The 26112-nt window shown below is 39.6% G+C and overlaps 1 protein-coding gene across 2 annotated transcripts in view; it reads right to left on the bottom strand.

The window, feature by feature from the left end:
• LOC306998501 (zinc finger protein 521) overlaps window positions 1–26112 on the bottom strand; it is an 89615-nt gene that overhangs the window by 7376 nt on the left and 56127 nt on the right. For both annotated transcript variants that reach the window (XM_079612650.1, XM_079612651.1), the window contains exons 5-6: window positions 11030–11161; window positions 4676–4791 (exon numbers count right to left, since the gene is read on the bottom strand). In XM_079612650.1, coding sequence (XP_079468776.1) covers window positions 4676–4791; window positions 11030–11161 — 248 coding nt within the window. The remainder of the gene's footprint in view (window positions 1–4675; window positions 4792–11029; window positions 11162–26112) is intronic.

The raw sequence follows: 26112 nt of genomic DNA, 5'->3' as shown, positions 1-26112 counted from the left end.
TTTGAGGGTGTAAAGGTGATGTGTTTGAGGGTGTAAAGGTGAGGTGTTTGAGGGTGTAAAGGTGATGTGTTTGAGGGTGTAAAGGTGATGTGTTTGAGGGTGTAAAGGTGAGGTGTTTGAGGGTGTAAAGGTGATGTGTTTGAGGGTGTAAAGGTGAGGCGTTTGAGGGTGTAAAGGTGATGTGTTTGAGGGTGTAAAGGTGAGGTGTTTGAGGGTGTAAAGGTGATGTGTTTGAGGGTGTAAAGGTGAGGTGTTTGAGGGTGTAAAGGTGATGTGTTTGAGGGTGTAAAGGTGAGGCGTTTGAGGGTGTAAAGGTGAGGTGTTTGAGGGTGTAAAGGTGAGGCGTTTGAGGGTGTAAAGGTGAGGTGTTTGAGGGTGTAAAGGTAATGTGTTTGAGGGTGTAAAGGTGAGGCGTTTGAGGGTGTAAAGGTGAGGTGTTTGAGGGTGTAAAGGTGAGGTGTTTGAGGGTGTAAAGGTGAGGTGTTTGAGGGTGTAAAGGTGAGGTGTTTGAGGGTGTAAAGGTGAGGTGTTTGAGGGTGTAAAGGTGAGGCGTTTGAGGGTGTAAAGGTGATGTGTTTGAGGGTGTAAAGGTAATGTGTTTGAGGGTGTAAAGGTAATGTGTTTGAGGGTGTAAAGGTGAGGCGTTTGAGGGTGTAAAGGTGAGGTGTTTGAGGGTGTAAAGGTGATGTGTTTGAGGGTGTAAAGGTGAGGTGTTTGAGGGTGTAAAGGTGAGGTGTTTGAGGGTGTAAAGGTGAGGCGTTTGAGGGTGTAAAGGTAATGTGTTTGAGGGTGTAAAGGTGAGGCGTTTGAGGGTGTAAAGGTGAGGTGTTTGAGGGTGTAAAGGTGAGGTGTTTGAGGGTGTAAAGGTAATGTGTTTGAGGGTGTAAAGGTAATGTGTTTGAGGGTGTAAACGTGAGGTGTTTGAGGGTGTAAAGGTGATGTGTTTGAGGGTGTAAATGTGAGGTGTTTGAGGGTGTAAAGGTGAGGTGTTTGAGGGTGTAAAGGTGAGGTGTTTGAGGGTGTAAAGGTGAGGTGTTTGAGGGTGTAAAGGTGAGGCGTTTGAGGGTGTAAAGGTGAGGCGTTTGAGGGTGTAAAGGTAATGTGTTTGAGGGTGTAAAGGTGAGGCGTTTGAGGGTGTAAAGCTGAGGTGTTTGAGGGTGTAAAGGTGAGGCGTATGTGTTTGTGTTTGACAATGAAATGAAATGTGAATGACAATTTGACAATGAAATGTGTTTGAGGGTGTAAACGTGAATGACAATTTGACAATGAAATGTGTTTGAGGGTGTAAACATGAGGTGTTTGAGGGTGTAAACGTGAGGTGTTTGAGGGTGTAAACGTGAGGTGTTTGAGGGTGTAAACGTGAGATGTTTGAGGGTGTAAAGGTGAGGCGTTTGAGGGTGTAAACGTGAGGTGTTTGAGGGTGTAAACGTGAGGTGTTTGAGGGTGTAAACGTGAGATGTTTGAGGGTGTAAAGGTGAGGTGTTTGAGGGTGTAAAGGTGATGTGTTTGAGGGTGTAAAGGTAATGTGTTTGAGGGTGTAAAGGTAATGTGTTTGAGGGTGTAAAGGTGATGTGTTTGAGGGTGTAAAGGTGAGGTGTTTGAGGGTGTAAAGGTAATGTGTTTGAGGGTGTAAAGGTAATGTGTTTGAGGGTGTAAAGGTAATGTGTTTGAGGGTGTAAAGGTGAGGCGTTTGAGGGTGTAAAGGTGATGTGTTTGAGGGTGTAAAGGTGAGGCGTTTGAGGGTGTAAAGGTGAGGCGTTTGAGGGTGTAAAGGTAATGTGTTTGAGGGTGTAAAGGTGAGGCGTATGTGTTTGTGTTTGACAATGAAATGAAATGTGAATGACAATTTGACAATGAAATGTGTTTGAGGGTGTAAACGTGAATGACAATTTGACAATGAAATGTGTTTGAGGGTGTAAACGTGAGGTGTTTGAGGGTGTAAACGTGAGGTGTTTGAGGGTGTAAACGTGAGATGTTTGAGGGTGTAAAGGTGAGATGTTTGAGGGTGTAAAGGTGAGGTGTTTGAGGGTGTAAAGGTGAGGTGTTTGAGGGTGTAAAGGTGAGGCGTTTGAGGGTGTAAAGGTGATGTGTTTGAGGGTGTAAAGGTGATGTGTTTGAGGGTGTAAAGGTGAGGCGTATGTGTTTGTGTTTGACAATGAAAGGAAATGTGAATGACAATTTGACAATGAAATGTGTTTGAGGGTGTAAACGTGAATGACAATTTGACAATGAAATGTGTTTGAGGGTGTAAACGTGAGGTGTTTGAGGGTGTAAACGTGAGGTGTTTGAGGGTGTAAACGTGAGATGTTTGAGGGTGTAAAGGTGATGTATTTGAGGGTGTAAAGGTGATGTGTTTGAGGGTGTAAAGGTGAGGCGTTTGAGGGTGTAAAGGTGATGTGTTTGAGGGTGTAAAGGTGATGTGTTTGAGGGTGTAAATGTGAGGTGTTTGAGGGTGTAAAGGTGAGGCGTTTGAGGGTGTAAAGGTGAGGTGTTTGAGGGTGTAAAGGTGAGGTGTTTGCTGCTTTAAAGGAGAACTCAGGTCAATTTTAACATTGAGCTAATTTTTTTGTACATTTGGAGTGCTGTCAATACAGAGAACAACGACAAAAATCGGTGTTGCCTACACAGTGTTCGCCTACAAAGTAGTCGACTGTCGAGTTCACGCGCATAGGTTTAGTTACCTATGATCACGTGCGTGAACTCGACAGTCGACTACTTTGGACTTAGACCGAAAACAGGAAGTAAATACAGGTATGTGTGCGCTGGCTGATATAACATCATTTTTATGAATATCTTTCACATCTACTGCAGTCAGATTCACTCGTGTTCACTCTGAAGGAATCATCTAGCATGGCTGGGCACTTGTATGACACATCAAGGATGTTAAGACTAAGAACTGGTTAAGTTTAAAACTTGCCCCATTGAAGTCAACAGGGTGCAAATTTTAAAAAGAGGATAACACTGTGTAGGCAACACCGATTTTTGTCGTTGTTCTCTGTATTGACAGCACTCCAAATTTACTAAAAAATGAGCTCAATGTTAAAATTGACCGGAGTTCTCCTTTAAGAGCTGGTTGGGTTGAGTTTTCCCCATTGTGCTCTTGGCAGGTCAGTGGTGATGTAGGATTCCTCACTTAGCCTAAGACGCTTGGTAGGGGAAAGACTGTCTGACACAGCCCTTCATCTTCAGCTCTACACAAATAAATAAAACATCACTGTATCCATCCGTCCTGGTGACCTCTGACCTCTCCGACTGAGCCGAGACGACTGCTGTGTCAAGAACTTAGAAAATTGGAGCCCACATAAAACAAACTTCACATTCAGGAGGACAGAAACAATTCTGACAGCAAGTAAACCAACAAATAAACCCTCTTGTTTGAATTCATACTTCGGTTTATGTAAGTTCTCCATAATCTCTTGACACATCAGAAACCGGTTACAGGGCAGCAGTCTAGCGTAAGATGACCAGATTTCTGAGATGTAAACCATGCGAAGATGGAAGCAATTTAGGCTTGTAAATGTGGCGATATAATAAACTATTTTTCTTCACCAGAGAGCAGTTTGTCGTTCTCACAGAAAGATATAGTTATGACATTGTGATGCAAAATTATGAGGTCAAATTGTTTTTTAAGTGTATGGATGAATTGTTCACAGTAAGATCTATCATGTGCATTTAGAAAAAAGATAGGGTGATTTTAATTGTATTCCAGCTTGGAGTTGTTACAGTGTAATTACACAAGTATAGAGTAATATTAATTAACGTGTATTTAATATTCGTTTAGGTTTGGTCTTGCTTACTTGTTACAACAATGCACAAAATGGCCAACGTGTATAGACAACATTGAAATTGCACATGTATGAGATCATATAAAATGTATTATATTAATAACAAGCAATATCTAGTATATTTCCCAGGAGAGCTCCAACCACTAAGAAAGGCACTGTCCCAGGAACGGCTAGCTTCCTTGTGTCTAGATAACTTGTCCCATTTATTTATCAGTGAAGTGTCTCATTGTCAACCAAGAGATTTCACTAGAGCGGTGTATATTCATCACAACACTGAAGTTATGAATCCTCTCAGAGAGATCCACGGCTCAGACCAAACTCTCGAGGCGTTTTATTGCCATGGGGTCACACGAACCTCGGAGTCTAAACCTACAACCAACATGCTGTAAATCCTCGTTTTGACTAGTTGTGGAAGGCAAAGGGGACCACAATACCAGTTTTCCATCCTCTATAGATTATGAAACTATACACGCGATTTTTAGAAGTGTACACATTACAAACAATAATTAGTTCATTAGCTAATAAAGTAATTAAAGTCAAAGTCAAAAGCGGAGAAAATCAACTTCGGAGGTCTATAATGAGCTCAGTTCTGCTGTCAGTTATTTGAGCCAATCATCTGAGCTGAAAATGCTATATTACAATAAAAATTACGCCATGACGGCACTCCCAATGTTGCTTTGGTTTTTTGTTTCTACTCACCTCTCACTGGCTGATCTGACAGTGGTATTGGGCGTTATACTGACATGGATCATGCTAAGTTTATTGTTTAATGATGCCATTGCAGAAGCTCGCCGTTTTCTTTCCCATGATTTATATATATACTGCCCAGAAAAAGGGGTGTGTCGAGTGTGGTCATGTGATCATGGTCACCAGTGCTCAGATCATCTCACCTGAAGCTCGGTCTGGAAGAAGAACTTCAGCGGGCACTGTGAGCAGTCGTAGATCTTGTCCTCCTGCCCGTGTGCGGTGAAGATGTGCTGCTGCAGTTTACACGCCTGCACGAACACTGCAACGGACACAACACACACGTGTTAACTGCAAATCTTTACAGAAACACTGCCAGTGTCGCATTTTAAAACTCTTTGCTGTAAATGCTTAATTCGTGAAATTAGAAAAAAATACAAATTGTGCCTATATAAAAGCTTGGGGTCGGTACGATTTTTAAAGTATCTTCTGCTCACCAAGGATGCATTTATTTAATAAAAAATACAGTAAAATAGTAATACTGTGAATTATTTTAAGTATATTTTAAAATGTAATTTATTCCTGTGATCAAAGCTGTATTTTCAGCATCATTACTCCAGTCTTCAGTGATGTGATCCTTATATGATGATTCGCTACTCAAGAAACATTTTTGATTATTATCAAGGTTGAAAACAAGTGTTAAATGTTCAGCCAGAGTGCAAATATTTATTTTCAATAATCAATAATCGTTGCACAAAGTGTAAGTAAAGTTTAAAAGAACAGCATTTAAGTGAAACTGAATTTTTGTAACAGTGTATAAGTCTTCACTGTCACTTGTCCTTGATTTCAATAAAAGTTTTCAGAAAACGTATCGACCCCAAACTTATGAATAGTACTGTATATGCAGGAACAAAACTAAAAGTGTCAATGATTTATTTCTTTTAGAGTTGACTGAGCAGACAGTGTAGAAAACAGATGCTGGACAGTTTTTTTCTATTTAAACAATGTCAGTACTGTTTATAAAACATCCCATGATGCACCTCATGAAGTTGGTTGAGAGAATGAACAGAGCGAAAGGGTGGCGACTTTGAAAAATCACAAATGCGTTAATTTGTTCATTAAAAATGTTAATAAACATTTTTGATCACTGCATAATCCTGATACTTCCATTTGTGGAAATGTGGAAATGGTTATAATAAAGAATGAGTAGGGGTTTATTTTGACTAGCCGGTGTACAAACAATAAAACTACTTTTTCAGTAGGCAAAGCGAATCTTTTGGAATATTATAAAGTTGTTAGAAATGTAGAGACTTAGGCCCTGTTTACAGCTGGTGTTAACGTGTTTTAGTCGATCGGATCACTAGTGGACGACACTAAGTACAGAAGTAAACGGGGTTTAAGAGGTTTTGAGCTTGTCCACTGTCGACCACTTCCAGATGTAGTCGACAACACATTCGACCGGATTGCTTTCGTAGTGTAAACACTCATGTGATCGAATGTGTTCAAACAGACACTGAAGACCGTCTTCTCTCCGTCTACTGACCTCATGCGTAACATTATGAGAAGAGCTCGAGCCAGACGGGATTTAAACTGTCGACTGGAGACCCAAGTTTGGTTTGAAGATGAAAAATGTCCCAAGCACAATGTTCTCTCATCATTCCTGATGTCTAACACACACTCACAGCGTTCGGCTGGTCTTGTGTCTGTCAGAGCAGAAACTAAACCTGATGATCTCTGTGTGTTTTTCCATCGTCTCCGGGCCGTTCATATGTGAATTGTGAATCGTCCATTAGATCAAAAGATTTTTAAAAATCCATACATTACACCTCAAAGAAATCAGGATAGAAGTGGTTAAAAGTGGACAAGAGAGACGGATTGAAACACCAGGTGTAAAATGCCCTAATGTCTATTTAAGTGAATCAGACCTGGAATTAATTTTCTCCTCTTTTTCTCTCTTCTTTTCTCCATAAAATTACTCGGTTCAAATGAGGAAAGACACATGTGCTGTTTTCCTAGCACAAATCTTACAGTTTGGCAGCATATGAAAGAAGTATTGTCACAACTAAGTGAATCAAGATGTTGGAAACCCCAAATGTTTCCAGTCCTTTGCATAATGGGAGAACCGATTCCACCTGCGTCAAAACACTCTGCAGACGTAGCGCGGCTTCGCTTCCCCATCCGTGATTTGGCTGGCTCTGGGTAATGGTCAGTCCGGTGCTTTGAGTCATAGTGAACAGTGAGGAATAATGATGTGCTTTATTTAGAGCCACTGTAGGGACACGCGGCAAAATAAACAAGCACAGGAACGCCAGTCCCTTCTACGTGCAAAAACACAGTCTCTATTAGTCAACAGTGCTAATTATATTGACAATATTAATATTCATGCAGACTCTTTATTTATGCGTAGCCTGATTTCAGTCACATCTAATCTTTGAAATGGCACTTAAAACACATAGTGCCTTTAATTAAGCCATAGAGCGGCTGAACGAGTGTGTTTGAGTGTGCGAGTGTGCAGTTATTCTCACAGGACTACTTCAAACATGCTGTTTGTTTTTAGAGACCCATATGTTTAAGGGTGGCTAGTCGTGTCTCTGAGGTAAAGAATGAGTTCTGGTCTTCATTTGAATTTCTTACAAGGGATAAACAACTTTTGCCTTCATGCCACTGCACTGGATTGTGGATTTAGACCCAAATGAGCTTTATTAGGGTCAATGAGAACCTGTGTTTTCTAATTCAACTTACTCAGGTAACATGATCTGGACGTGCATCTGTGGGTTTACCATCCTGAGCACGAGCACAAATGAGTGATAATAGAGAACAATTTATAGAGAAAAAGATGGATGTGATTTGTTTTCAACCATGTGGAGAAAGGTTACTGGGAAAACAGTACAATTTCCATTATCTGTACGATTTGACTTGTTAAGTAAGGGATAATGTACATCCAGCCGGTTGTTATCTCAGAATAACCCCGACAGGGCGATCAGGATCAGGTCTTGCTTCACACTGAAGGGGGTTTATTCTGCGATAACAACCGACTGGATGTACATTATCCCGCTTATTACACGGCTAATTGTGAAAAGTAAATAATTAGACATGAAATATTGACTTGAGTTGAAATATTTTATTAGGTCTTTAAACGCAAAGCTTCCACGGAGAGAGCAGTTGCTAGCGCGGCAAGTTCAAACTAGACGGACATTTAAGGGATACGGTATACAGTCATAACACTTATTACACAGAATTTCGCCACATATAAATCATTATGGAGATAAGAGATATTGATTTGAGATCAAACTGTTTTAAAATGGTACCCGTTTGTTGTCCTATAACCCAACAGTGTTCAAAACAATCGTTGCAAAATGGCCACAGCTGCGTTTGTATGAAACAAGAGAGAGCGAGTCCACAACACTGGATGACTGAGTTTTAATACTTTATTAGCTCACCAAAAGCAGAACTTCCACGAAGAAAAAACTTTCCTAGCAAGCGCATAGCGCTGCGGACTTAAGTTACCCGGATGACCCTGTGTTTCTGTTTTTAGCGGTTGTTATCTGGGAATAACTTAAGCTGGATGGCGCTATTGACCAATCAGAATCAAGTATTCCAGAGCCGTGTAATAACATTAGATAATGCAATAGTTAATATGAACTAACGGCGTACTAACTATTTTCAACCCTCATTCTGGCCCTCTGACCGTTTACTGACAAACCTTCAAAACTGATTGTTTCAGACACTGTTATGATCGGCTAATTAAATTGCATAGGAAACAGTATCATGAGACTTTCATATGAATTGACTCATCATTATGAAACCGATAAATTATTTGGTAAAAAAGTAAGGTGAAATTGGTCTAATTTGAGCATATTTTACTTTTTAATTGTTGTTATTTTGAATCATTTGTATTAAATGTGTTTTTCATCCGCATTCTTCTGGGAAAACAACGTACAAGACAATTAACTATAACTACAAGTTATTTATTTAATTATTCGTATTAATGGGCCTATATTCACGAAGCCAAGCAGCATCATTGTGCACACAATTGAGTGTAAAACTGCAATGTTTTGTTGTGTAAAGTGAGACAAAAGCTCATAAGTGGCACGCCGAGTGTTTGTTCTGCGCTCGGCTTCCTCCAGGGTAAATGGAGCTACTTTCAGCTGCGGGCTGCCTGACTTCACATAGCTGTCAAACCGTCCCGTGAGAGCGACACTTCTGACATCTCTCCGCTGCCTCTGGATGGCTCCTCAACTCCTCTTTTACCTCCTTCCCCCTCTCTCCTCTCTCATCCTCCCTCGCTTTGCATTATCACGCAGCGCCTGTCCTTCCCCGACGCATGCCTTCGTTTCTGCTTCCACTCGCTCCGTCTACCGTCCCGAAACAAACCTGTTCTATTAACACCAGTCATGTTGAAATAATGAAATAAAAATGTATATAATTCCAGATTTTCCTCTGGTGAATTGAAATCGCATTACTTGCGATTATCATTTGTCCCTGTAGAGGCCAGACAGCACCAGTGGAATAGGTGAGCATAAATGTTTTAGCCGGAGTCAGCCGGTTTTACACTAGATTTGATTGTTTCAGTTGCACCATAGACACTGAAGGTCTGTCTTCACATTATATATTGACTCTGAACCACAGTACGTTGGTGTCAACAGTAGATGCGTTTCCGTTACAGATTTGCACAAAACTTTTGGGATATTTTGTAAATGTCGATTAAAAACGATTGGGAAATGACGGCGTTTCCATTAACCGATGTTATTCAACTCTCGCGATAATCATTCCAAAAATAATGGCAACGGATGTTGGTAGGTTTACGTATATCCCAGTAACTAGCCATTATTTTTAATAGAGGGAGTCGTAGGCGTGTTTTTAAGCATTAACCCTTTAGAACCTGAAGACAAAATGGGTGTTTTTCACATATTTAGATTTTTTGACTGTAAAATTCTAAAACAATGTGCTATCTTCATGTGCAAGATGTCATCTTTTTCAGAAAAAGACTAGCTTTCAACAAATTACAGTTATTGACCACTATTGTGTGCGGTGAGTTTGTAAATAGAATTTAAATAGACAAAAATAAAAAAAACGAGAATAAATTTTCCGATTTTTATTTAGAAAAAAAGCAGAAAAATCACGAACGAAAGAAACTAACACTTTAAAGTTGAAAAATGAAGTATAATACAACGATACAAGTATTTTTTGTGACATTGAGTTGCACAGTTTTCATTTAGGACACTTTTTTTCATACACGCACACACACAAATGCGTCCATTCATATTAGGCACGCACACATACACATGCATACACCACATGTAAAGATACGTGAAAAAGTAACGGCCATCCGCCTCCCAAGTTTCATTAAAAATTATCCCAATCCCCTCTTCTGCTGTCTACAGTTTCTTTCGACATGTATTTGTTCGTGTCTTTTATTATTTTATGCGATCCAGAACACTCTAACCTGCCACGCCTCCTATCTCTCGGTTCAAATCCTTCCTTCCCGCTCTGAGTGTCTGGGTGATTCTCCCTCACATCTGCGTCGGGATCCATGTAACTGGTTTTGTGGTCCAGGGCCACATATGATCCGATTAGTGGCGAGGTGAGTGAAGAAGCTTCATCATCAATAGCCGTTCACTTCCGCAATTGAGGCTGGATTGCTTTCATACCAACTGCAAACCAAACCGAAGTCTGCGTAAACTGAACCCCAGGCAACGGTTGTCAAGCTTTTGCACAAATCAAACGATGTCAAACACACTCGGGTCCATGCCAAATACAGCTCTAGTGGGAAAACGCCCCTAGATTAGCGTGTATGCATGTAAGGCTACATCTACGGTACATTAAAATGGATACATTTGAAACAGCGTTTCATTTCAAAACGCTCTCCGTCCACACTAGCGTTTCCAATCATTTTCCATCAAGTTTCATCCACACTGAAATGTCGGAAAAAATGCCAAAATCACCTTACGGCGCATGCGTAAAACCTCATGAAAGCTCACGCACACGATACAGACGCAGTAAAGTTATCACGCAGTTCTCCTGACAGGATCATTTTATTTAGCGAAATATCTCAGCGTTCACTGGTACTCACTAAAACGACCACAGGACAGCAAATGCGAGTACATTTTCTGTCATCTTTATAAGAAGAAAAAGATGTGTTTTTAAACTAAAACGTATTAGGGTGGACAGGGCCTTAGTCTCATGATTTCTGCAGTGCAGATGCTGTCCTCACCAAGCTGCTTTCTTTTCACACACACACTCTCTCTCTCTCTCTCTCTCTCTCTCTCTGCTGCATGATCGATATGAGTGCGGGAGGAGATCTGGGACCTGTCTGTCAGGCGCCAACTCCAAATAAAGCCGAAATGAAAAAAAAAAAGAGAAAAACCCTGTAGATCAAGTCACTAAGAATGAGAGAAGCAGGGAAAGAGAGAGGAAGACAAACGAAGCATGTGGCAGAAGTGTGCTGGTATAAGATGCAGATTAAGGTTTAAGTTAAACGCTTGATGTACCTCCCAATCAGGGTTTTGATTGTATTCTGCTCTGACACATAGACACACACACACATATAAAAACTGTACCTGTGAAGCAGACAGGACACTTGAACGTGCCGCCCATGCCCTCAAAGCTGTGCTCGATGAGGTGACACTGCAGTTTGGCTGGAGAGTCGAAGGTTTGACTGCATAGTTTACATTCATGAATGAGACCTTCCTCTGGGAAAAGACAGAAAAACACACACAACCTGTGTCACTGGAAATGTCAGATTATATGATTTATTTTAGGCGTTCTGACTAAATTCTTATGTAGTGAATCATGTGTTTTTTTTGCACAGAAACACAAGATCAAGAACATGAGACACTGAAGCTCATTACTTAAATATCCATGTGCGTTATCTGTCATTTTATAACAGTTCATGGCAATCTGATTTCTAATTTACAAAGATTTGAAACAAAGACTTGCATGGGCAGAGTTTTTTTCTACATAAATGTATGGTACATTTTTATCAATTGATTTGTTGACATACAATTGCTCAAATAATAAATGAATAAACAAGAAAACTGTCATGAGTGTTTGCAATAATTGCACGGCACTGGAGATTCCAAGAAACAAACAATCTTTAATAATAAATCCAACAAGGAACACGTACTAGAAACTCAGGAAATATAAAACACAACCACGTTAAGCTTAGACGACACCGAACAAAGACCTGTGAGAGCTGAAGGCTTAAACACACAAGGAGTAATCAGCAGAAAAGCATTTTAGTGGATCTGTGTGAAAGAGGATCGTTCTGACAACGGTATCATCTGTACTTTTCAAAACCGCAAAGGGAAAACTTTTCAGTTTTTAGTAGCCTACATTGTTGTCGTGTAAACGTATCCTAAAACACAAACAAACTGAACTTATACCTGACAACAACTCTGAACCACAATAAAAAAATGGCTCAAATCACTAGAAATTTACAATTCTTCTTGAAACCCCAAAAACATAATTATGTGTCCTATATGGTATTGCTTCTAAAACCATAACAAATGATTCTGAACAGATTAAAAATATATTAAAAAAATTCAGATATGCAGCACATTTCATTTAAATGGGTTTATTATTATTATTATTGTGTCAATTTAGAAACATCCCACTACTTCACTAGTTTCATCACGGCCTAATAAAGAAGTACAGTATTTCAAATCAACAATAGGATATGGATCAGCTCACAACAACATGAAAACATTTTATTTTAACAAACAAAAAGTATAAATAAAAAGTAAGTGTTTTTAAGTCATTATGTAGTATTGTTTGTCAAGGGACCATAAGCTAAAAAGTCAGCAAAATAATATGAAGGAATTTTCCGTGTTTGGAAATGCAATATTGTATTTTACCCATGTTTTAAATTGCGCATTGAATTGTGTTGTGTTTTAGGGGCCATTTACACATTATTTTCAAACAAAAATGGAAAACCGTTTTGGCCATTGATTTACATCACAACAACAGTGTTTTGGGGCCTGAAAACACAACCTTTTGAAAACGGGTTTCAAAGTGCTATACGATACCGTTATCGCCTTACAATGTAAACCACAAAAACAGGAATCGGTGAAAGCGGTGACGCCATGCGCATGTGTATTACGTGTTCAGACTATAGGAGCGTAGCGGTTCTTTACAAACAGACATCGCCATCTACTGGCCTAGCATGAATAATACGGTGTTTAGTTGTTGTCGGGCAAATGTACCCTTAGTTCTGAAGGAAATATATGTAAATAGAAAAGGTACTGGTAATTTTCTGCCATCTTTTCTACACATTTTATCAGTGCAATTAAAATAAAAAAGATCTAAAAAGCAAAGCATTTTTAAGCTGTGTTAAATGTGGCATTAAGTCTTGCATGTGTGTGTGTAGTGGAGTTGCTCATCTGAAGGATATCAGAGGAGGGCTGAACTTGAAGGTGTGTGTGGGCAGACGTGACTCCCGGGGAACGTGCCTCATGGGAACATCTGCTGCCCGCCGAACCCCCAGAGGAGTCGTTAGCACAGGTGGCCACAGATGGCACTCAACTGTGACGCCACTACAGCCGTCCACACACACCTACCAGTTCATCTTATATCTGCGTTTGCTGCTTCACAATGCTCGGGCGTTCTGGGGGATTGTCAGGGCATTGCTAGGTGATCGTTACACTGTCTGTATGGCTTTTGAGCTTTCCAAGTCGATTGCGCCCACCTCCAAGTCTTGATATTCTGGTTTATTTGCTTTTATTGCCCATTATATAATCCGCCAAGCAAAAATGCAAGTCTGATCACTTCGAGAAGTCTGAACAAGAGGAGCATCTTTACATCCGCTGCACTTCTGAACAGATGATGGTTCGAGGTGCTCATGGTTGGTGGTGATAACCAGTGGATCTTGCTAGCGACACCACAGACGGGAAGAAGAAGAACACAATACACTATAGGGGCTTTCGCACGAGTAGTTCTGGGAACTATTTACCGCGGTGATTCCCTGAGAACTAATGGTTCCCTAAGGAACATTTTCCTGGTTGCATTCGCACCGCCAGTAGGAGCTCTGAAGTGACTGTGTTAATCTGTGTTTACACTGCTTTGTTCGGCCAGTCAGCGAACACTAGCGTCACGGATAGTTCCTATAGCGCTGGTTTAGACCCGACTCGGAAGTAGGAGCTAAATTAGTTCCTCCAAAAGGAGTTCCTAGAGCTAAAATCGTTCCTAGTTCCTGTGGTGCGAACACGGCAAAATCCCGGTACTTCCACCAATAGTTCTAGCAACTAAGAAAAGAAAATGTTTCTTTCGTTCCTCCGGTGCGAAGCCCCTTATGTTTGGAATGAGTACGATTTTTTTTATGTTGGAAAAAGAAGATTTTTATGTTCACAAAAGTCTCTTTTTTATTTGATCTAAATGACTTGATCATGAATATCAGATCAATAAAAAAAAACTGTAATCAAGCAAGCAAACAAATGAAAAAATCAATAAAATAACGGTCTTCTACTGTGGTATACTTTAAAATGTAACATTTCCTGTGAAGGCAAACCTCCATTTTAAGCAGAAAAAAATGATTGCTGAACAAATTTTGAAGAACAGCATTTATTTGAAATATACTTAAAAAGTTGTGTGACAGTGGATTGTGAGATTGCCTGATCTGAGACATGTGAAGCTGAGGCTAAACTGACCTGAGAACAGCTCACCGGGGGGAGTCGTGCATCTATTCATACATAATGAGCCAAATTACCAGTGATTAAAGCCCTGGGAATTAAACACCGACTCCTCCTCCTGTGTGTGTGTGTGTGTGTGTGTGTGTGTGTGTGTGTGATTTCCCTGATGAGTTTAGCAGCTCATGTGGGACTGCCGTGTCTTTATTCATTTAACGCTGAAAATAATGTAGGAGGAAGTTATGAGGGAAATGTATCAAATCAAACGTTTATGATTAATGATGGTTCTGAGCTGTAGATTCACAGATTGGCAAACACACACACACACACGTGTATATACTCGCTGTAGCGTTTCTGCATGTGACCTGCGTGCAAATCTGACATCTCGTGTCTAATGAAGACAAAGGGAGAAAAACATCTTTAGTTCATACTTTCATTTTTCCAGGAGGTCATTATTAATGTATTAATGTGATTCACTGCCATATTCAAATCAGGACTGGCTTCAGAAGAAAACAAGGATGCTTCTCAAATTATTTTAGGTTATTAAAGGTTATTCTCAAATTATTATAGGAAGGGGCGATTGTAGGATTTCAATATTAGTGGGGAGCCCTCAATGATTTTATGATTAAAAAAACAAAATAATTTAATATATTTTGTTTGTATACATGAACAATACAGCAGGTAGAACACTGCCTATCAAGCCAATCCCTGAATATTCAATTAATGTCTAATCAATTAAAAAAAACAGCTAATGTTCATTAATATTCATTAAGAATACAGACATTATAACTTTATATTACTGTAATTGTTTAAATTGGCAATATGTGGGTAAAATATATTTATATTTAGTGCTGAGCAACGATTAATCGAATACAAAATAAAAGTTTGTGTTTACATAATATGTGTGTGTACTGTGTATTTTGTATACACACACACGCACACACACACGTATACATGTAAGAAAAAATGTGTTATCTATATATAAAAAATATGTATTTATAAATTATATATATATATAGTATAGATTATATATATATATATATATATATATAGTATATACATGCAAATATTTCTTAAATAAATACATGCACATGTGTGTATTTATATATTCAAAATAATTATACACAGTACACACATATTATGTAAACACAAACTTTTATTTTTGATTGCCCAGCACTAATTAATTTTTTCCAACACATGTAATTATTTTTTTAACTACATTTGTGCAGTAAAATTAACGTTAAAGAATATCTACATTTCTCCTTTTCATTCATGGAGATAACATGGAAATGTGTCATGCTTTAGTGCAGGATTTGTGTCGCCTGTTGGAAAACAAACACTTTTAACATGAACATACCATGAATTTCCCACTATAACCAGTAGATGGCTGCAGAGGACCACTCACTCATTTATCACTCGCTTTTATAGTTCTTTTCGTGCGTTTTGCTTTCGGATTATAAACTGAATATTAAAATGAATTTCATAGACAAATACAAAAATAATCCCAGATTTTACAGTGGATTGGAAACCATCTTGAATTGCTCCCACTTCATATGTTGTAAACTACATTTATGACAAAGAACTGCTCAGATGCAGATATCATAAAAATCTAAAGCCCTCCTAAAATGAAGCTAGTGATGCCCAGGAGCTGTAAATGTGCGGTCAACGCCACACGCATACTACACATATAGAGTTTTAATAATGTTCATGAATTACTTCATATTAATTGGCATATAGTCATTATTGGGGTGTAGCGTAGACAGCGAGAGTGCAGAATGAACTGAAGTGATTGACAGCTCCAACCAGGGCTTGACATTAACACCCGCCAACCCGCCAAATGCGAGTAGATTTCAGCAGTGGCGTGTGGCGCGGTCAACCATTATAAAGAGAGCAATCTTTGAATGGTTTCTGTATATAATGTGATAACAACAGAGGATTGTCGACTGTTGAACAAGTTGACTGTTTAGTCATTGGCTTCATTTACTGATAACATAAACAACAATAAACTATTTTGTCTGACTGAACGTCGGGTACATATATTTCCGTAAAAGTCTGTTTGAAAAGCCTGCGTTGAATTGTGACTGGTTTGCCAAAGAATCCACAGTGAAAGCAACCGAACAAACAACTGAGACATTCAACATTAGCATTCTTATGAAGTTCTGAAACTTACAGGCTGATTTTACAGCACAATGATTTCTTATGTCAAAATATAAAAAAAAATATTTCTCAATTCATGACGGGTCATTTTGACCCGAAACTATTTTTATATATATATATATATATATATATATATATATATATATATATATATATATATATATATTAAAAATTGCCAGAGGGGTCCAAGACACCAGGACTTTTGTCGCACCTGAACCATGAATAGAGACAATTTTTTTTAATGGATTCGAGGAGTTTTGTGGTTGAAATTTAAAAAGTAACAAATCCTTCCCTCACGGGTCAACTTGATCCCCATAGGAATGAATGGAATGAGAAGAATGCTTTAGTACACATAGAAAAACCTAAAAGGCCATCTAGTGGCAAGAGTCATGAAATATCATGATATATTATTATATTTTACGGCCGGCAAAGACCAATGTACGATATTTTGAGCTTAATTAAAAGGGTTATGCATGAAATTGAGTTATTTTGAATTTAAGTTGAAAGAATGTGAGGAATGTGCTTAAATTACTATTTATTTATTATTTATTGATCAAATCTAGTCATTTAAAAGGTAAAAAAAAAATACAAATAAAAATAAAAAAATAGAAAAAATATTATCAAAATTAAATTAAATAAGCTTTCTGGACAAAAAAAACAACAACAAAAAAAATTATTGTAGGCTTTTACCCGTGAGGGAAAGATGCGTTACAAAGTGAGGGTTACATGCAGTTCTCACTCTGCAGTGTGTGTGTGACGGGTTCATTGTAAGTGCTTTTGTTCCAAGATGTAAGACTCGATTTGAACAAATCTTTATCCTTGTCATAAAATATTAGGCAGATATACCTGAAGTCAAGCATTAGCATAATTTCAGCGCACACGTTTAATTTTACCATCTCTCAGCCACACTCTTTCTCTCCTCGTCTCTCCGTCAGTGTGTCGGCCGCCCCGTGAGCCGCTCACACCAGGAGAGAGGAAGTTCATTAGCTCAGCTAAATCAGAATTAGTCCCTTCATTCTGACGGGCTGAACTTCATTAGACGGCCCTTCACAATCCAGCAGGGAGACGTGATGAATCAACGCGGGCCATATCTTGCCTCACACAGCAGATTCACACTTCCTCCACACCGCCCTTCCTCTCTCTGTTCTTACATTTCATTGAGAAGCGAGACTTGTAATTACAGAGCCAACGAGAGACAGATGCCTGTGGAACTGACACCAGTCCTGCATCAAACATGGTCAATAACAGCCATTTTGAGCATTCAGAGAAGAGTTCAGAGAAACGAGCCGTTTGCACAACAGAGATCTGGATGTGTCACAGTGCTCGTCTATAAAGGATTGAACTGATATTTGTGAAGCACAGCGCCAGAGAAATGCCTGCAGATTTGCTTTGGCTCGTGTAGCCGCCCCACTGATGCCTGTTGCCATAGTTTCACAATTCAAAAGAGGCAAGAGCACCAATCAGATAAAGAACAGGACACAATTAGCAAACAAATCAGACTGTTGTGCAGCATGCCAAGCGAATGAGACGGCACGGAGGAGCAGGTCCTGGGAGATTACACGCCGGATACATCAAGCCGCTCGCGTCGGATCCTGTCCTGCTATAGAACCGCCAGCGAGATACAGAGATCTGAAGCAGCCGTGTATGACAATTATTATATGCCATAATGTGATACATCCTGGATGACTGATTATGCCGTGTGCATGGCGTATGCATTTCAATGAGTACAATCTGAAGTTCTTCTCCATTCTCTGTTCACGTTTCAACAAAACAATTACCCGAATTATGCTCTTCTTAAACAACAACAACAACAAATGTTATAAATTAAATAATAACTGATTTGAATTAGCATTTATAATTGTAATACCCCAAAGACAATTTCTCCCTGCTTATACTACTACTATACTACTCATACTAGTTCAATTATTGACCAATTCTTGAGCATGTGATGAAGTGTAATTGTGATGTAGTCAGAGATGTGGCCACAGAAGAGTATTATTCAGAGGCACAGATAATAAACAACATTATATGTTAGACAAATGATCCGGTAAGTAAGATAAAGTGATGTTGTAATGGAAATATTTAATATTACAGTACAGTTTTCTGTATGAAATTCCAAATCTGACTAAATAATACATAAATAATTAAATAAATAAAGAAATATGTGAAGAAAAGTAAAAAACAAAAATACATAAATATATACATAAAAAAAATAATACTTTTATTTCCTTATTTATGTATTATTGTATTTTTCCCCACATTTATTTCTTTCTACATTTATTTCTTTCCACATGTCTTTGTCCGTATGGTAATGAGGGGGGCGTGTTTTACCTCAGACATAGCAATCGAGCTCAGAGTGCCAGTGGGCCACAGTGACACCCTGTGGTGTGACTGAACGAAACGCAAGCCTGTGCAAGTCACTCAGGGAATGAATGACTTAGAGATGGGCAATATGGACAAAATCTTATATCACAGTTTATGTCATTTAATATCACCTAAAGGGATAGTTCACTTTGAAATTAAATGTTGGTATGTTTTAGCTTACCTGAAGTGCATCCAAGATGTAGGTGTCTTTGTCTCCGCAGTAGTTTCAATTTTGATATTTTTAGGTCAAACCGTTCTCGTTCTCTATAATGCAGGTATATAGGTACTGTCTCCAAAAGCATGCAGAGAAAAGTCCAAATTAAACAATTCCCCATCGTAAGTGCACATTGATGGCCTAAGACACGAAACAAGCGGTTTGTGTGATAAAACGAACAGTATTTATATAGTTTTTATCTCTTTTACACAACGACATCCAAGTGATCTGTTTACACCAGATTTCTTCCCCGGAAACTAATCTAACCGCCATCGATTGGACGTTGCATTTTTAAACTCAGCAGAAACGCGTGTGATTGGCTGTACGGCTCAACGTATGCCTTTGATTGACCTGAACAATGAAGCAAGTAGTGCGTCAAGATAGAAGGCTTACAAATTGGGAATAAGTGAAAACTCATGAGTTTGCGCGAGCTTAGGCCATCAATGTGCACTTACGAATTTTTTAATTTGGACTTATCTCTGAATGCTATTAGAGACATCTCTGCATGCTTTTGGAGACAGTACTACTGCGGAGACAAAGACACCTACATCTTGGATGCACTTCAGGTAAGCTAAAACATACCAACATTTAATTTCAAAGTGAACTATCCCTTTAACTTTATATTGGGTGACCATACATACTCTTTATCCTGGACATGGCCGTAAAACATCGTCCAGTTGGGATTTCTAAAATATCTTGGCACACATGAACAGAAATCACATCTTAAACATTTTGACAAGTGTTTATTGTCGATGAGACTTGCTCACTATCAGAATGCGGAGAGAAACCAGCGCTCATTTCACTGAAGTCTACGCTAACATATTGATCAATGCGTTTTGAAACGTGACAGCAATTACACTTTACATTCGCATCTCCTATGTGGCATTTTAAATGCTTGAAAATATAACGCATTTCAGAGACGCTGCTCTTATATACCGATTGATCACACCTCTTATGCTCAATCATCAATGATCAGTTGTTGCACAAAGTGACGACACTGGCCCAGGCTGTTGTTCCACAGCAGAAAATTAAACCAAAGAGTTGGAACAACAACAACAACAACACAATACTGGAGACCGCAACAACAACAGACACCGCATTGACAAGCGCTTGTGTGAGGGTTATGAGAGAGCCACAACTTTAGTTTAAAATAATACAGATATGTTTTTACTTCTGGAGAAAAATAGCACAGATACTGGACAAAGATGAAACTTTCTAGAGCACATGTGTCGACCGCCTGCGTCTGTGCAAATCGAGTGTACTTTGAAAGGCTACACATTCAACTGTATGCATATACTAGTGTATGCGCAAAAAAACCTGCGTTAGCCTGAATCAAATACAACAAGGCACTATGTTGTAAAACAACTATGATGAACACAATTTGGTATTTGCAGAATTCATCTCTTTCTTCATGAAGGAAATGTCTGTTGGCGTCACATTTACACAGAGCTGTGCATGAAAACCCGACTGAAAACTGCAGTGGCTTCCATTAGCGGGGGATCTTGAGGGTAGGCGCCCTTGTGGGAGAATGTGTTGTGTGTGTGTGTGTGTGTGTGTTTGTATTGATGTGTGAGGCGACGCGCTGATGGAGGGAACCCTCGGGCTGCTGTCTGCACCTCACAATCACAAAACTGAGAGACACGCTCCCTCTACACTTGCAATTATACACACACACGCACACACAGGCGCAGAAGAAAGCCTTCAGCAACTCACTCCCGCTGGATGTGACTGTGGCTGCGCTCCCATCTCAGGGGAAAAAGCCCTCTCTGGCCCTCTAGCTGGAGTCAGGGTAAATTACCCTGGTATATTCCAGGTAATGGGGTACGTGAAGGTACACGTGATCGGTGTGCCCAAATGTGACACAGCTCGGGTCATCAGGGAGTCATGTTGGCTAAGGGGGAGTAATGTGGGCACTGTGAGAGGAACAAAACAGCTGCACAAACAGGACTCTCATGCAATTGCTCGGTTCATAAAAATGATTGTGTGAATAGCTCCATTTTCCACTTTAAAGTCACCCGTTTTCCACATGTGCTACTCGTCCAGTGAAAAGCCTCAGCTCTCAGATGGCTGTTTGCTTTGGAGGAAATCAGCTTCCCTTGACTCCTGCCAGTAGAAAACCAGCTATGATCTGCTGCCAGACCTGTCAAAAAGACCACGCCAAAGAAAAAAAACATACCAACACACACCGCACAGAGGTCAAAGCGCTGAACTCACGCAGCCTTGCAATGGGGGACGACAGCCTTTAAATACAAACTGCACTGTTTCTTCTTTCTGCAGACAGTTTCACTCGAGTCTGGGAAGTGGAAGGCATTTCAAATAACACAGACCTGCAAATTGTCCACTTCATCCTGATTCTGTCATACAGCCCTCGGACACATGTACTTATTCACCATTTAATGCTTAAGTATGAGACATTCTTATTTCTTTTGTGTTTGGACGTGAATATAACCAACATATTGGAAAAATAACCCAAATTGTCAATCAAATATTTAAACAACAGTACTTTTTGATACCGTTTTATTTGTGTTAAATGTTAACACAGTTATTGCGGCCCCTATTATTGGAGATTCATTAAATTTGGCATGTGTACTCATAATGTAATGTTCTCCATCTGTACCAAGTTTTGTGCAGTTTGGACATTGTGCTCACAAGATACATGTCATTTAGCCACTTTGGACCAGATCCAAATATATACTGTATCAGCCCATTGGACCAGATCCAAATATATACTGTACCAGCCCATATCTTAAAAATTTATAAAAATGCTTTGAGGACTTTTTGTCAGCTCCGAGTGAGTTGGAATAGAGCGTTTGCATTGACGTCCCGCCCGATCACCAATCACGCCCCCTCAGCCGGACGGAGTGGCACAAGAGCTGCTGTGTGACTGGATTTAATAGAGGAAACTGCAAAAACACAAGTGAAACAAACAATGATCAGTTTAAACTAAAGGTTGGACTCCATATAGTGTTCCTTTCAACTTACCAAAGATTCACTGATCCATGGATATTGACATGCAGCCAGGAATCGGGTTTCCTGACATTTATATGAGCCTGATTTTGACGCCGGGGAAATACATATACTGTAGCAAATTTGCCTGTGAACGCTTTATATAAATACAACAGAGGTAGGTCTAAATCCAGGTGATCATTCATATCAATGTTATATATATCATCATATCGTCCAGCTCTAAAACTTGTATAGATTTTTGTCAGTGTTTATTTAAAAACATCCAATTATGCAGAATATACGATGGTAAATAATTAATTGATGAGTTGTCAAAACAATATATAACAATACAATATATAGGGTGTGATTTTACCCCCTAAATTTAGTATATTGACATTAAAAATGATAACTGCAGATCTGCCTGGACCCAGTTGTTTCTATGAATTGCAGTGATATGTTTATTTCTCTGATCTGTAGCTTTCGGCAGTCTATAAAAATATACCTTAGATTTCTTGTCAAATCTAGTTGTCCAGTCAATCTCAGTGCTCTTTCCTGTTTTAGATGTGTTTTGTGTGTTTTTCACGGCTTCCACGCTGAAAACAAATGCTGCCACTCAGTGTTTTTGCCACTGAACCTTTGTGATGAGTCCGCTGTCATTCCACTGACGTTCAGACCATAAAACACAACAATTACATATCAATGTTGTGTTATTTGTGCCATAAAAACAGTGCTCTATGTGTAAAATGAACAGGAGACAGCTATTTCTCATTCTGTCCATCTGAGCATGAACAGAAATGCGTCATACTTTATTATGCTGTGCACTAACAAGCCCACACTAGTGACCAGAAACACATTTAAAGTGTGCTACCTTTCTAAGTGTGGTACATGTAGCAGACATGGAAATATATAGATAGATGGTTCACGTTGTCTAATAACTCACTATTCTTACAAGTAATTACATTTCTATTCACTCATTTCTATTCCAAGTTACTATCAAGGAAAAGTACATATTGAACCATGGATTTCATTGTAGCCCAACCTAAAAGCCAAACACAATATGCATAGCGCTGAAGTAGATGAGCTTGTTTGAGTTATCCTGTAGAAGGTCTGTTGCCAATCCAACGAGCAGCCAACTAACCTCCTCCTTAGACTCCAGGAGATGTTATAGCGTTTGCCGGAGGGCCTCAGTGCGTGGGATTCGTACAATTATTTCTCTGCTTGTTTCCTTATTCTGGTAGTGTACAGTACAAGTCTTAGAGAGTGGGCTGAGGGTCACTAGTCATTCTCTCAGTCAAGTCAAGTCACCTTCATTTATATAGCGCTTTTAACAGTATGGATTATTTCAAAGCAGCTTTACAGTGATAATAGAAATTAGCGTAACAGTGAAGTTGCGAAGATCATTAGTCATTAATTTAGGGGCCGCTAACACGACACCGTTCTAACAGAAAACCCTTAACACGCTCCGGCCGCGCATACGCACAAAAGTGCCTGGTGTCTCGAGAACGCACTCCCTCAAATAGGTTCGAAGGTGCAAACGATTATCCGTTTTTTCTGCGCAAACCTCAAAAACGCAAACCTCAGCAATCATGACGGTCTGTTGTAGCATTCTTTTGCCCAAAACCAGACAGTTGTTGAAGAGTACAGGACAAAATCAATGAGAGTTGAGTAAAACCGTTAAAGCACCTTCCTTAAAAGGTGAAGAAAGGACATCCTCGGTTGAGCCTTTTCTACAATGGAGTCGAATCAGAATTCCCACTTCAGCTCCTGGGAGATTGTACGCTGTTAAGTGTGGTGACGGGGGCAGGGATACTGCATGGGCATTGTCCCTGGTTTCCACTTTTATGTCCAGTGTTTTAAGTGTGGGAAAGTACAAACAGATCTGGATATGAAGTTGCCGGTTAAAACTGACCATGTTCCTGCAGTCTGGGCACAGGCTCCAAGGTCATCCGCATCGAGCCGTTCTCTAAAACTGGCTACATTAAGAGCATTTCACCTGCTCCTGGCATCCCAGCGGCTCGACTTCCTCCCGGGAAACCAGGTGGAGCGTTAAAAAACCTCCGCATATGGTGAAGTCAAGCTGCTCAGAGGCTGCTGGGTGTCTGCTGTGGGGATAGCAGCTCCTAAAAGGCCCAGCTGGTTGTTGGAAAAGGGCTTCTACATTACTGCACCCCAGCGGCTGCCTCTTTCTGGAAAGAGCGCTGGCCCGCTCACACCAGAAGGCCATTTCAGACTCCCACCCCACACGATCTCTCTCACAGCCTGACTCTGGATCCAACAGAACATTTGGTCTTCCACTGCTGTTTAATCAAACTCCTCCATCTGGCTGCAGTTTTCCAGCAGAAGAGGGGAAGGTGCCTCCAACTGGATATTGTAGAGGGGGCCATATTGGATATTGAGATAGGACATATATATGTATGCACAATGACGAATGAAATGAAACATTGGGGATCTGGTGGCTTTGTTATGCTGTGGGTGAATTTTGTTGGCATGGGTTGGGTCCATTGGGTCATATGCTAAGGCCTTTGCAGGCACTAGATCTCAGCCAAATGCAGATTTTGGACCGACATGTTAGATATATCTTTTGGAAGAATGCTGTTCCATCCCTTCAGTAGAGTCAATGCCAAGCCACATTAAGGCACTGTTTACAGTCCTTTTCACTATTGTTATTGCTACCTATAGAGTGTTTCAAATCTGAGGTTTCATCTCAGTTAATATGTGGCCTTAAAAGGCAGGTGGCCATGTAGGCAGTAAGTCAGCTCACTAGGTTATGGAACTGAGCCAGAGTAAAAATGAGAGCAGACAAAGGAGATGTCTTTTTTTCTGCAGTGTCTCCAGGGCTTCACCCTTGATGTGGTGCATTCATCATCGCGCCTCCAATATCAGTTATTCAGCGGCTCGTCTGCTTACAGCAGAATTAATTTGAGCTTTAATTACTCTCATCGGTGGAATGCTGATGAAGGCAAGCAAACGGGCAGCTTGGGACGCCGCCGCCGCCGAACTGCTTTCATACAACCTCAATTCCACACAGACACCAGAGCTGGCAAACAACCGGAAGGCTGTGGCCACGCCAGGACCCATGGTCTCAGATGCACAGGAGAGATGAATCCAATAGCAAGCCTTATATATGCATGACAGGTATGTAAGCGATAAGTGAGACGTCCATTATAGCAAAATAAGCCCCACAGGTTTATTACAACCTCAATTTCAAGCGGAGAAAGACAGGCATTGAAACCAAGTAATACGACAAACAGCATTACAATATTATTTATGATCCCCTCTTAAATGGACATATTTTATAATCATCTTTTGCTGAATGATAATTTAATCTTTTATAATTGAATCTTTAATCAGTTTTAATTACGTGTACAAGGATGTTTATGTTTTATCTGAAAGGTGACACAAGGTCTCTCCCGTGGAAGGAATACCTTGCAGAGAACATTTACTTGTGTTGCATTTTAAATGGATCGCTATTCAACTTCAATAAGTCAAGAAATACTTTTTGGAGAGTTTTTAGTTAAAAATTTGTTGTTGTTTTAAGAAATGCATGCCTAGATATAAAGACCTGTCCACACAAAGCACGAAAACTATAACCATAACCATATTAACATCCACACTAATGCACAATATCGTTCTGTTTATTAAAAACGCACTGCAGGTTTGTCATCTGCCACTTTAAATGCTTGGGCTCTATAAAGCAGGATGAATTCTGATTGGCTGTCAATGTTTTTGTTCTTCCGCTGGAAAAAAAATATTCTGAAAGTGATTCCAACAATATAATTTCTTGGTGCCGTTATCGTTATAGTTGTGGAGTGAACTCTGCTATTCTTTTATATTTCGATTTTTAACTATATCTTTAATGTTATCGTTCTTGGTGTGAACGGGCCTTAAGAATGCAACAAACTTGCTTTGGTATGAAAAGGCAGACTGTGGAGTTATAATAGAGTTATTTTCCTCTTATGATAGACGTGAAGAACAACACATTTTCAGATAGCCAGTTGACTAAAAGACTACTTGATTAGTCAATTACACCCTTTTTTAAAAGGTGTTCACATAAGATGTCTTCTATTTGAAAATACCTAAACGAAGCACAGAATATAAGAATACAGGGGTCACAAGATAAATTCGTACACATATTTAACAACATTATGAGCCCTATTTTAACGATTTGAAACGCAAGTATCAACCACAAAACGCAAGTAACTTTGTGGGTGGATCTTGCGCTGTTGCTATTATACCGGCGGGACGCAAATATAAAATGTGTTGGTCTGAAGTAGCTTCATTATTCATAGGTGTGGTTTGGGCGTAACGTGCAATAAACCAATCAGAGCGTCCTCTCACA

The sequence above is a fragment of the Phoxinus phoxinus genome (assembly GCF_949152265.1).
Source record: "Phoxinus phoxinus genome assembly, chromosome: 5".
NCBI lineage: Eukaryota > Metazoa > Chordata > Actinopteri > Cypriniformes > Leuciscidae > Phoxinus > Phoxinus phoxinus.
The sequence above is the reverse complement of the archived record's forward strand: the minus strand, read 5'-3'. Positions and strand labels throughout refer to the sequence as shown.